Below are 13245 nucleotides of genomic sequence, written 5' to 3'. Positions count from 1 at the left end.
CATGAAGAGAGGACAGACCTTTAGAAGAACTCGTGTGGTCAACAAGAGTTGACTGCAACTCAAGGGCACTTAACAACATCATCAAAGAATAAAGAGCAGCAGCTCCTCTTGGAGGTCAGAGAGGTGAACATTGTGTCACTCCACCAACTACAGCCATGAAAAAACGAGCAAATACAAGGCCATATCCTATATTGTCAACTGAGCTAGACTTCCTGCTCTGTGGGCCTGTTGAGAATACGTCTGCAGTCAGGAAGCCCGGAAGACAAAAAAAAGTGTGACTCCGGACGAACGGTTTTAAACTCTTAGGTGGCGGAACTCTCGCTGCTGGGAGGAACACGTAAAACAAAAAAACGTATGACTCCCGAGGCTGATTTACGCAGTTTAAAACCTAATACTGTGCGCGGCCAGCTATTTATCTATAGAAGGAAAGCGTGGAAAATGATTTGACTGGAGCTTCGTTTAGAGTAGGTCCCAGGAGTTCGGAAGGGAAAAGACGTGACACCGGAGGCGTGGCTTGGGCTCGAGCCGGCCGCACTTCCCGGAAGCGGCTTCATGGCGCAGTGAAGATGGCGACGCTGTCCGTGTGCCAGGCTCCGTGCGGTGGTTTCAGTTTCGACTACTGTAGAAGGTATGAATTAAAATCGAAAGAGGTATCAAGCTGTAGTCGAGACGCGTCCGGGAAGCGGTTAGAGCCCAGAAAAGCGCCTTTCCGGGCTCTCCGGGGAAACTAAACACCGCAGAATTGAGCTTTTCGGGGGGACCGGGAGTGACTCGGCGGCCCGCCTTGGAGCCGGGATGACTCAGGGAATTCAGGGTGCTCACAGTGGAAAAATCCTCGTTCTTCACACTTCTCACCGAGTAAATGGTTTAATTCATAATTATAAATATTCGGTCAATCTCTCCGCGCTCCACAGATTAATTTGATATATAATGTTTACCTTTTTTTTATGTGCAATTCTGTGGACTTAGACCTCATCATGATCATGCGAACAAGCAAGGCCGGCCGGGCTGTCAGTTTTATTGTCAGTGATTTTTTTTTTTACATTTTCAGCTTCTGAATAGTTTTTTTTTAAAAAAAGATCTTACTTATTTCAAAATGCCAGGTGGTTGTTTTAGTTGTGGTACTGGCGGTTCTGAATTTTGCGTTTGTATTTTTGTTTAATCCACACGGTTATCTCAATTTAAATAGACAGTCGCACAAGAAGATGACTCAGCGGTGGAGATTTGAGGTCTTGGGGATGGAATTTCATATTTCTGCATGCTTAATCGAAATATTTACAAAGGAATTATAGAAGTAGTATTTCTTTGTATAGATACTATGTATTATAACAGTGTTTATGATTTGAACCAGTTCTTAATTTTCCAGACTCTGAGCTTCTTACGCACAAGTCCACAGATGCCATCTTTTAACCGAATTAACTACTTATTATTATGTCCCAAGATTTTAAGTATTATATGAATTTGATCTGTCTCCATGACTTATGTTCATTTTGAATGTGGAAATATTAAATGTTTTTCAGGAATGTTCTGCTGGAAGCGGAACTCGCCAAACTAGAGCGCAGTGTTCCTGCGGCCAGGAAAACGGGCACTACAATCTGTGGGGTGGTTTACAAGGTGAACACCTGCTAAAAGAGATGTTTAAACGGCCTTTTCGACCATATCGTTCCTCTGTGATGCTCATAAACTTTTGAATTGTTTTATTTTTACACTTGTTCGACAACTGGTCAGTTGGCCAAGTTTATAACATTTTGAATTGTAATGTTTCTGACATGCTTTAAGAAAGAGAAAAAACAAAAAAACATTGCAGTTTTGTGATTCAACTAGCCAACATTGTTTTGCTGTAATCAGTGTATAATACTGCTGCTTTTTCCTTGGAAGGATGGGGTTGTTCTTGGTGCTGACACCCGGGCCACAGAAGGAATGGTGGTGGCCGACAAGAACTGCTCCAAGATACATTACATTTCTCCCAACATCTAGTAAGTCTCAGCACACTTCTCTGGTTTTCATCACATTTTGTTTGGTTGAGTAACCATGCCTGTATAGGAATTTTTCTTTTGTACTCTTTGCTTGGTTGTAAAACACAAATACAGAAAGAATTAAAGCTGTTTAAGTATATAGAAATGTTTGCCTTGTTATAAATACAAAATGAGTCCAACACCATCTGCTATGATCATCTATGTATTTGCTACTTGAATGTCACTTCTATAGGCAGCTACTTGAGGGATGTGAACCAGCAATTTGGTGGTGTCAAACACACAAGCTGTGCATCGATAATCTTGTGTCTGTAGCTCTTTGTCTATTGTTGATACGCACTCTGAGATGTATGGCACTTTCTTGAAAAGCATCTCCCAGATAAAGAATTGTTAAGTAATGAGACGGGACGCTGAAGTTGTTTTATTCCTTGCCAGTAAAAGTGATTTCTAGAAGTGTTCTATCATGCACTAGTACCAAAGCTACAGTACAGCTGAGGCTCTCTGCCACTTCTTACTGGTTGTGCTGTGACATATAGTTGCTGTGGTGCCGGGACAGCTGCAGACACAGAGATGACAACTCAGATCATATCATCAAATTTGGAGCTGCACTCTCTGTCCACTGGACGCCTGCCGCGCGTAGCCACAGCCAACCGCATGCTTAAACAGATGCTTTTCAGGTACACCTTTCTGTGTGTGTGTGTGTGTGTGTGTGTGTGTGTGTGTGTGTGTGCGCGCGCGCGCGCGAAGTAGAGATTACGCATGTTTGTGAGCAAAAATAAATGATACGTCACAGCATGCATACTTCATAATTACTAATAACACTAAGTAAAGTGCAATTCAAGAATTATTTTTTATTGATTAACCACAATGTAATGAACCAGAGTATCAACATGTTATAAGTTCTGTAACATTAAATGCAGTTACAAATTATTTAATTACAGAAATTTACAATGAAAACTGACCCATTGTGAAAATGAGTAGGATTCTAGAAAGTTGTTTTGTATGAGTAAATGAAGTAAACTCATTACTTAGTAATTTTAGTTTAAAAAAGTGTAGGGTGGACTGTTTTCTTGTTTCATGGTTTTTTTGGGGTTTTTTTTTTTTTTTTTTTTTTTTTTGCTATTTCAGTGATGGACTTCAGGATATGAATCCTGTCCATTTTCAGAGTCTAGCTATTGAAGTGCAGTATTTGTGCCTGCTAGAGTCTCAGTCACTTTAGGTGTTGGGAGTATGCTGTCATCTGAGCAATTTAAAGCTGTGCTTCTTTGGAGCAATAGAGCAAAGTTACAACAAAAGATTGCGGAAATAAAAGGCTTTATAACATAAGTGACAAAAACAAAATAGATGTATCAGGTATCCTTCAAAAGGTTTTTTTATTTTATTTTATTTTTTTTTTCCAAAATGTCAAAATTTTTATTTTCCACTGTAGGTCTGTGTTGTACTAATCACTATATTGCGTAACGTTCCCTTTTGACTTTCAGAAGTGTTTGGGAACCACCGATGTTTGAAACATGTGGAAAGGAATTTATCCAAAAAAAAATTGGGGTCCAAGCTCTGATTGCATTATATGCAATCCGACGTTGTATTGAAACGCGTTATATTGGGTCTACAATAATAGCAATAATGCTTCTTTCTGTCTAGGAGGACTCTAAACTGTGGCTCACACATAGTAAAGGACATTTTTAATATAGTTTAAGCAGTGTGTTTTGCTTGAAAGCGAAGAAATGGTCTGCCGACGGAGTATTTTTGGTGTATACGCATATATAAAATTATATAAATGATTCCTTTGTGACTCATGAAGAACGTCGCTGTCATTGTTACATTGTTTTTTTCTTTCTGTCTCTGGGTTTTAAACAACCACAGAAATGTAGAGATTTCCTGATATTTAGTATTATTTAGACTGAGCAGACATGGTTTTCTCTGCATGTTGTGAGTACCATAATTTTCCTTATCCAACAGGTACCAGGGGTACATCGGTGCTGCCCTGGTGCTGGGGGGTGTGGACTGCCTGGGACCCCATCTGTACAGCATTTATCCCCATGGCTCCACCGACAAGCTTCCCTATGTGACCATGGGTGAGCACCTGCTTCGTCCTTCCTTTTGTTCCCAGTCGCAGTTGGTTCTTGATCCACGCTGGTTGCAGGGAATGTCTGCTTTGAGGATGCAGGTCTGCTGAATTTTTACATCTGAGAGTTGTGTGATGACCCATCTGTCAACACTGGTTAATTATTTTTCTTTTTTTTTTTTTTTTTGTGAATAAGAATACTCAGTAATAATGTGCTGTCCAGCTGTTATGGAATGAAAATTCAGCAGGAACTTAACGTTAGGTGCTGGTGGGTCAAGAAAGGACCGTAATGAGGGGACAGCAGATACACCTGTACCTGTGTGGAGGGTGTTGGACAGGTTCACTGCAGACTTACTGCCTTACTGGGTATGGCAGGGGGCAGTCAGGACATCTTTGTACTGCTTCATCAAACATCCCTAAGTGACTAAACACAAGACAGTTTTGGTGGCAGGTTGTGTCATTAGAAGAGCAGTGTCTGGTCTTGACAGAACATCTCCACTAGAGGCCACTGTTGGTTAAGGGCTCAGAAGTAATTTCTCAAAAGCATTAATTGCATATCTCTCTGCTTTGTCTTTTTAATCTGGGAAGTAATCTGCTTTATTGAAATGTATTTTAAGTGAGGAGCCAAATGGCATCCTCTCTAACATTTGATTGCAAGTTATTTTACAAAGTAAACGGTACATTGTTTCCAGTGAGTCTGTGATGTGGTACAATAGTAAGCCTCCGGCTTTGTTAAATTACATTAACTTCTTTTACAAGAAGTAATCTGCTGACATGGTTTATTTTACATTTCTTTTAAATATTTAATCTTGCTTTACATGTAAGTGGAGTACAACTAAGTCCTTTTGTTGGCAAGAAACAGTCCCCCCCCCCCCCCCCCTTCCCCAGGTTCCCTGAATTTAATAATTCACAATAAAAAAAAAAAAAAAAGACAGTGCCGGAGTACAGCTGCTGACAAAGGGGAGCTAGACTGGGGACACCGGGGGGGTGAATGAGATGGGAGGTTGAGAAAGAAAGCCGAAAACCCCCGGCAAACACTTCCTGCAGCTCCTAGGAGACGTTTGCTGCTTACTCAGGAGTGAGGCGGTGGCGGTAAAGAGCTTGTGCTGACAAAGGACAAATGTGATTACAGCAAACAGCGCAAGATCATACCACGTGGCTCAGAATGTTTCACGAACAAGAAAGGGGGTCACATCATGATATGCATGCATAAAAATAAACTGGGGGGCTTATTGGTCATGGACCGCATGTGGAGCAAAAGAAAACGTGCTGCCTCAGATGGGTGTTATTTCTATTTCCAATTTGTTTTGAACTTAGTTACAACCTCTGTCACTGGGGGGGACTTTATCTAATTTATCAAGGTTCTGCTGTGATCCCAACCAACTTGAATCTGTTCTCATAGAAAAATATTTTTCTTTGAAACACTGTGCTACATGTCGAGTTTGTGCTGAGATGTTGAGCAATAGTGTGTGAGTGACACAGAGAGAGTGTGTTTCACTGATGTATGGATGAGTGACCCGTGGTGTATCTAGCAGCATAAGTCACCTTGGTGAATGTGTATGGACTAGTAACACTATAGTATCAGTTATAAGTCGCTTTGGAGAAAAGCGTCTAAGTGAATAAATGTAAATGTAGTTCTTCCATTTGCTGCTTCCAGTTCACCAGTTTAGAGAGGTCAAAAGATCAAACCCCGGTTCATGGGCTCATACGTTTGCATGTATTCCACTTGTAGGACTGTCTGCTATTGAAACATATATTTGTTCAATAAAGAGCATTTTCCTGGAACCCTGCCTTCAGTAGCTCCAGAGGGGATGCTACAATAGGTTATGTATATTCATTAATTTACTAGATACTTTTCTAAAAATTGACATATGTTGTATGTATTTTTTGCAAGTGTAGAAACAGCCAAGCTTTCTGCATTCGGGCGGCACAGTACCACACCAAGTAGCACTGCTGTCTCACAGCGCCTGGATGGTGTGAGCGTGGGTTCAATCCACGCTCAGTCTATGTGGAGTTTGCATGTTCTCCCCATGTCTTCATGGGTATTCTCTGGGTGCTCTGGTTTCCTCCCACAGTCCAAAGACATGCTGTTTAGGTTCACCCATAGTGTGTGACAGAGAGAATATGTTCCACTGATGTATGGATGAATGACCCATTGTAAGTAGTGTATCTAGCAGTGAAATCACCTTGGTGAATAAGGTGTGTGGGCTGATGACACTACACAGTTCGTTGGAAGTCACTTTGGAGAAAAGTATCTGCTAAATGAATAAAAGTAAATGTAATGCATAGCCATGCAAAGGGAACACTTAGAATTGAAGTTTATTGAAGTGTTGCAGATGACAAGATTTTCTGTGAAAATATAAGGGGTGTATGATAATTAACATATAAACATTTCTTCTCGATTTCAGGGTCTGGGTCTCTAGCAGCTATGGCAGTATTTGAAGACCGTTACAAACCAGACATGGAGGTGAGTGCTGTGTCTGTTAATGATATATAATAACTTTTTAAAAATGGAAGTCACCATAAATCGTGGAAACATGTCCTGTGGTGATAGATGTGGCGAAGCTGAAAGGTGACCATTGAAATCAGTAATGTTAATTGCAGTCTGGGTTCCTCTTGGGGTGGGGGGGTGCTGGAGCCTCTGGTATATCCCCACTAGGTGGAACTCCTCACCTGATCATTTCTGGTCACCAGCAAGTTTAGAGGCCTCTAATTGGTGTCCAGGGTTAAACTTTACCGGGCCATGGAACTTCGGTTAACTGGAGATGCGACCGTTGACCTGCATGAGTGGAGCTCTGGCCAACACACCGGATGGCATCATTAATAACTTGGGATCTCTGCACACTTCCATCACGAGAAGTTTAAAACGGCACTCCAGACAGATCAGGAGCACACCAAGGCCGTCTCGACCTGCGTTTCGTTTGCAAGGGGAGCAGGCGGGGGCGCTGGAGGCCTTCCTGCCGGGGCAGGATGATTTATTGAAACGTCGTGGTGCGAAACCATGAATAATGTATTGCCGAGGTGGAACATTAATCCCTTTTTGTGCTAATTGTCAGGAAGGCCCGGTTGAGGGCCAGGGTGTCCGCGAGACGGGCAGATCACAGGGGCGGAGCTCAAAGGCTGCCTGTCCTCCAGCCGCACCTATTGACTTGCAAATCAGAGCGAGGAGGCTAATTAATGCCCGGCTAATGAAAGCTGCATTTGAATGCCATTCGGGAGAGGAGGGAGCAGCAGTATAACGGGGGCTTCCTCCTTTCTCCACTATATCACTTGCGCCATTGAAGTTGAACACAGAGCGCATCAATATATGAACAAAGTTTTTTGTTTTTTAAATGAAAAAAATTAGCATTCATTTGAAGACGGGCGACTGTTGTTTGTTCTGTTGCTGTCGGCATTCCTTGGAGTCCCAGGGGGACCTGTCTGCCTCGGCAGACAGCAGGCACCCTTAATGAAGTGTTTGAGCCTCTAATGGGGACTTGCTGTGTAAGGTGTCGACGTGGCGTTGTTGCCGCAGGTCCAGAGCGCTCCAAACCGCTCAGCCCGCAGGCACAGTTGACAGAGCCACCTGCAGGGGGAGCTAAAGGGCCACTCTGTGTCCTGCTGCTGCTGCACATCACCCGGAAGCACCATCTGCCCATCTCCTCTTTCTCCATTCTCTGTATTACTTTGCCCTCCAGTCCTGCTTACAACTTCCTTTTATTTTATTTTTATGTATGCTGTGTGTTTGTCGGAAAAGTTAAAAAGAAAAGTCCCCGCTCTTCCTTTGATATTTAAGACAAGCAGCGGAAAACTGCACGGTGTTGTCCTGCTGTTCCCCGAGGATTGTGGGTAAATCTCTCACCCATCTGGTGTAACCTGTCGGGGCCGGATGGCTGAGCCACATGCTGCTTAGAGAGGGCTTTTTGTCTCTGCTCAACACGACGCAGAGGTGCGAGGGGCGTGGAGAGTGGCGTAAAAGCAAGAAAGACACCGTTCAAGTTTGTGTGTCCACTGTGTGTGCTCTGTATCAGCAGTGAAAAGATCCGCCTTGAAAATTAGCATTGCAAGTTATAAATTCAGTGTGAGATGATGCACAATATGCACGTCTTGTTCTGGTCCTTTTTATTATATACTATCTATAATTTGAAGTAATTGAGGGATTTATGAGGAAAAGTTGTGACCTTCTTTACCCCGGTCAATCATGGGTTTGTGGGATCAGCACTTAGTGGTGTTGGTACAGAAGTGTAATTTCCTGTTGTGGTATTTGTGAACTTTGTAGTGGAAAAAGTGTGGATTTATTCCAGGTGCTCTGGTTTCTTCTCACAATCCAAAGACATGTTTCTGGTGAACTGGAAATTCTTGGTGGCCTATAGTGTGAGTGAACTTGTGATGAATTGGCGTCCCATCCTCTAAGCACCCTGCCTCACACCCAGTGCTTCCAGAATAAACTCGAGGCCACCATGACCTTGTTCTGGAGAAGTGGTGATGGCTGATTTCAGAGCTCAAAGTCTCTTTTTCCTGATATCTTCCCAGGTTGGCAGTTATCTCCTGTCCTGCTCTCGGACCCTTGTGCATCCCCCTTCAGCCCTAGTTGGCTGTGGTTAGATTTTGCACAAGGCGCAGTCTCCCAGGATCCCCAGCTCTGCAAATGTGTATCGATTCACTGTGGATGCCGCACAGCCATGCCACACACAAAATATCTTTAAATGTATTTACTCTGGTAAATGATGGATGGTGAGATGCTGCTGTAGGCCCTAACTGGTCATTGGGGGGGGTGTTGGTCCCTTTGTACCCCACTCCCACCCCAGTCTGCTCCTGCCCTAGTGCTGTAATACTGGGTGTTTTTGAGAACAAACAGATCAGTTGGTTTTCAGCAGTAGCGCTCAGTTCACAGGGCAAGAACATTGCATGATCTAGAACATTCTGTTACGAAGACACTTAAGGAGCAGCGGTTTCTTCCACCCCGCCCCCGTCCCAGCTGAGATCCAGCGGATGGTTGGAGCTGCTGGGATTTAATGTGACAGCAGCTGCGGGGGGGGTCGATCACCCACAATGCTTTATTCCTCTGCGTTTTGTTCCACCCCCACCCCCCCTCAGAGACCATTAAGCTGAAAATAATTGGCTCAGTTTTCTCCCTAAACATCGATCGCTCGATGCACTTGACACACACTCACGCACACACACATTCTCAGTGTCGGGTTGTGTGTGGCTCACCGAACAAAGGAGAATGGGTGTCTCGGCGTCCTAGCTAAATTGATTAATTTTCCCCAAGTTTCTGGTGTTTGTTTGTCGGTAGCAGCAGCAGCATCCCTTGAGGCCCCATAGTAAAGTACCAGGCTGTGGAGCCACACAGTGCATTCATCTTGAATAGCCTAAAGATGATTGTGTCAAAAGGGAAGTGGGGTCTGATGTGTGGCGCAGCATCCATGTGCAGTTCTCCTGCTGCCAGCAGAGGGGGTCCTCGCACTTTCCCCAGTCATCTTTCAGTTCTCAAGTGACAGTTTACCAATTTAGACAGCAGGGTAATTTTCACTGTATCAGTTCAGGGTAAGAAGCTCAATCAATGATGGTACAGCAGGAGCTGGGATTTGGACCTGTGACCTTTAGATCTCGGTGCAACAGCTCTTACCACTAGTTGTGCTGTTGTGGTTATGGGTGCACTTTGAGGAAAGTGGTGAACATTGATGCGACTTTGGGCAGGTTAGGAATTTAGGACGTGTGTTTGCCTGACCCTATCTTGACTGCGTTTCAGGAGGAAGAAGCGAAGCAGCTGGTGCGTGACGCCATTGCAGCCGGAATCTTTAACGACCTGGGTTCCGGGAGCAACATTGACGTGTGCGTCATCACCAAGGGCAAGGTGGACTACCTGCGGCCCCACGACGAGCCCAACAAGAAGGGCACAAGGTAAGGCACCCCTCCCCTGCCCCGTGGATTCGACTCACACTGGTCCGTATGCAGCATCATATGTGCTCTCTTGTGTGTCTTTAACCAAATCGTGACACACACCTGGAGCATTCCTTTTGATGGATCGTTTTTTTTTTTTTGCCAAACGGCTCTGTGATTAATCAATATGCCCGTTTTGTTTGAAGACCCACTGAGCTCGAAGCACGACCCGAGTGAGTAAAGAGCTGATGCCGGTTTGAAGTGCTCTAGTTTCCCCACTGTCTGTCTTAGTTTGCTGCCTGTTCATCTCTAACGTGTGTGTTCTGGAGCCCGTTTAACCCATGTGCCACCCTGTCTTATTTTCGCTTTCATTAACTGGGTTAACCGAGTGACTTCCTGCATGTGACTAAATGGCTCCCATGTGAGTGGAACATGGGTCATTTGACCATGCCTGCTAAACAGCGTTGTGGTTAGAGCCGTCATCTTTCAACTGGAGGACCCAAGTTCAGATCTTGTCTCCTGCTGTAGTACCCTTGATCAAGGTAGCGGCGACGAACTGATGTAGTAAAAATTACTCTACTGTATAAATGGGTAAATCAGTGTAAGCAGCTTAGTGTACAAACCTTACAGTATAAGATACTATGGAGAAAAGCCGACTGAATGAATAAATTAATTATTAATATCAGGACAGCAATCCAGAGACAATATAGTTACTGTGTTTTACCGTGGGACAGAAGTTGTGAATAATGCTCCTCCCGCTTCTTTCCCGTTCAGGGCCGGAAGTTACCGCTACAAGCAGGGGACGACCGGCATCCTGACAAAAGCCGTAACCCCGCTAGACCTGGAGGTGGTTGAGGAGACGGTACAGACCATGGACACCTCCTGAGTGGACCCAGCAGCCCCCCATGTTCTGTTCCATTTGTAATTGTACCCTGCCCCCCCACCCTGATGTGGAAGTGGTTTGTTTGCTCCTTGGTTTACAATAAAAACATGTTATGAACTTGGCCTTTGGGGATGTTATCTCCTGGGGGAGGTCATCTGATGCTCTGCAGGGGCCACGCAAGTTGGAGTTACATAGATGGACTCTGTGATTCCAAGTAGACTACAGTGTAGCACCACATCCCTGTTGTAGATGGTCACCTCTAAGGTCTCTGAGCATTATCGCATTAGTTTTTACCCTTCCTGCAGTAGGGTACATATTATTGTGGTACAGCTGGCACACTTGCCGATGCACATTCCTGTCACTCCTATCTTCTGCTTGTTTGGGAAGGAGGGGTAGAGTGGTCAGAAGAGTTGCTTTGTAACCTAGAGGTTTGAATCTCACCTGCTGTAGTTGCCCTTGATCAAGGTACTTGGACTGAAGGAATACAGTAAAATTACCCTGATATATGAATGGGTAAGTCAGTAAGTTCCTTAGCGTACAGAGCTCCCACTGTAAAGTGGCTTTGGAGAGAAGTGTCAGGTAACTGATAAACTAGTAATCAGTAAAAGCCGGTGTGCTGTAGTGGTGTTACGCCATTCAGGGACAGGAGTGACCCTCCTTTTGCTTTTGACTGTGTTTCTCCGCTGTCTTGATGGTCTGGCGCTCTGCTGTTCTTTGACAGAAGTTGATCAGGAAGAAAGGTCAGGATCCGAGGACGGTAGGCATATGCCTGCTTGTCGTGACTCGGATTTGTTCAGTCATGGGGCAAAGATACGTGCCGTCGCTGTGTTTTGCTGTGAGGTGTGCCGTGCTTTATTCAGTGAGACACCAGGAATTGGCAATTTCAGCTTTATTTAGGCTGTCAGCTAGCTGCTAAAGGACAAACGTTTCACAAGACTGGTTCTCCCAGTCGCAGCTGAGAGGTATAAATCTGAGCACTGATGAAATGAATGAGCAATGAGAACATACAGTAATTTAGAGTATGATATAGCAAAGGAGGATCACTTGTCTTACATGCCTTGTGGTTTACAATATTAACCTTTAAAAGGGAGTCCTGCGAATGTCAGTTTCAAACCCAGTTTTGTTCTTTGCCCATCGGCCTCGTCGCTTCAGGTTAGGGCAGAAGAAAACAAAGAGCTTTGTACCCCCAGGTCAGAGGTCACATCTGAAGGCCTCATGGCAAAGAGCCAGAAATTCAAAACTTGCTGGCAAACCCCTTGAACCTGTGATCCTGTCATAAACCGGGGAGTGTTGAGAACTCCAGTCAATGTCTATTGATCTGTCAGCAAAGCTCTGTTTCACAGTACAGGAGCATTTGAGGGTGTGTCCCGTTTGCTGGAAGAGGAATGTCATCAAAATATTTTTGTGATACTCGATACACGGTTATTATGACATGAAGACACGGCACATGATACACCGTTAACTGGCCCATCTATCCCCGCTGCCCATAGAAACTCATCCCAGCAGAACGTTTCTGGCAACGAGGCGACGCATCACATTCCAGTCCAGACACATCCTCACAGGTTCAGAAATGAGAATAAGCAATAAATCACATCAAAAGCACATGACTGGCTAAAGAGCACAGTCTGAAGACGTAACTGAACTTGAATACTGTCACATTTTGAGGCGATGGTCCTGTTTGTGGTGGCCGCGACTGTGCCGCTAGTTTCGGTCAAGAGCGGCAGCAAAGGAAGAGAAAAATCACAGTAAATTGTACTCTTAGCAAGAAAATCATCATCGAGGTTGTCTTCATGCCCAGAGGCTGCGCTCCAAACCACTCTTTTTTTTTTTTTTTTTAGGATTTCGCCACATGTTCAAACTTCTTTTAGTGTCATGAGGTATTCGAGAGAAGCGGAGGCTAAAGCTCTACACCACAGCCATCCAAAATAAAATGCAAAATATATACACACACACACACACACAGTATATATGTCTCTGGAAGTGATTAAAGCGCTCGCAGCATCAGTGAGTCTTTTTGCTCATACATTCCTGTCAGTTGTTACGTGGCGCTGACTGGTTTTAATATAAAGGTAATTTGCTCAAAGCAGCTTTTTTAAGATCGCTGTTTGATCTGCTGAAAGCTCAGTCCCCACATTTCTAGCCGAGTGGAGACAAGCAAGTTCACGATGAAAAAAAACTGCTGTAACGGAGTCAAAAATCGGGCAGGTAAAGTTCCTAATAATGAGAAGTGTGACTTGAAAGAACTCAAATTACCTTTAAATGCAAACGATACACTGAACATAACTGTCAGTCTAATGTTGGCTTTAAATGTGTTAGATCTTCGGAACAGATTTGAGTCCTCAGAGTTTTTTGACGTAAGAGATACAGCACAGCAATGCTTTCGGCTCATGGCGCGGTGTTGAAGGACGCAGGACCAGCGTTAATCTCGAGGAGCTGTTCACATTGAGAGGACAAAACGGTGG

At 44.2% G+C, this 13245-nt stretch overlaps 1 protein-coding gene across 2 annotated transcripts; it reads left to right on the top strand.

Moving 5' to 3' along the window:
* Positions 1 to 530: 530 nt before the first annotated feature.
* Positions 531 to 10877, top strand: LOC108922574 (proteasome subunit beta type-7-like). Of its 2 annotated transcripts, XM_018732788.1 has the most exons (9): positions 531 to 628; positions 1521 to 1614; positions 1879 to 1976; positions 2510 to 2650; positions 3933 to 4048; positions 6447 to 6505; positions 9770 to 9921; positions 10107 to 10133; positions 10675 to 10877. In XM_018732788.1, exons 1-9 carry the CDS (start codon positions 567 to 569, stop codon positions 10784 to 10786), a joined length of 861 nt encoding a protein of 286 aa, XP_018588304.1. In that variant the 5' UTR covers positions 531 to 566; the 3' UTR covers positions 10787 to 10877. The 2 variants fall into 2 exon arrangements, with proteins under 2 accessions (XP_018588304.1, XP_018588306.1); XM_018732790.1 differs by lacking the exon at positions 10107 to 10133 and having other exon boundaries at positions 10675 to 10874.
* The last annotated feature ends 2368 nt before the right edge of the window (positions 10878 to 13245 follow it).

Source organism: Scleropages formosus, unplaced genomic scaffold (genome assembly GCF_900964775.1).
Source record: "Scleropages formosus unplaced genomic scaffold, fSclFor1.1, whole genome shotgun sequence".
Classification (NCBI taxonomy): Eukaryota; Metazoa; Chordata; class Actinopteri; order Osteoglossiformes; family Osteoglossidae; genus Scleropages; species Scleropages formosus.
This window is presented reverse-complemented; position numbering and strand designations above follow the sequence as displayed.

Coding starts and splice junctions, on each gene's coding strand:
- LOC108922574 (XM_018732788.1), top strand. CDS start 567: ATGGCGACGCTGTCCGTGTGCCAGGCTCCGTGCGGTGGTTTCAGTTTC. Junction 1,977..2,509: donor TACATTTCTCCCAACATCTA/GTAAGTCTCAGC, acceptor TGTGACATATAG/TTGCTGTGGTGCCGGGACAG. Junction 10,134..10,674: donor GAGCTCGAAGCACGACCCGA/GTGAGTAAAGAG, acceptor TTTCCCGTTCAG/GGCCGGAAGTTACCGCTACA.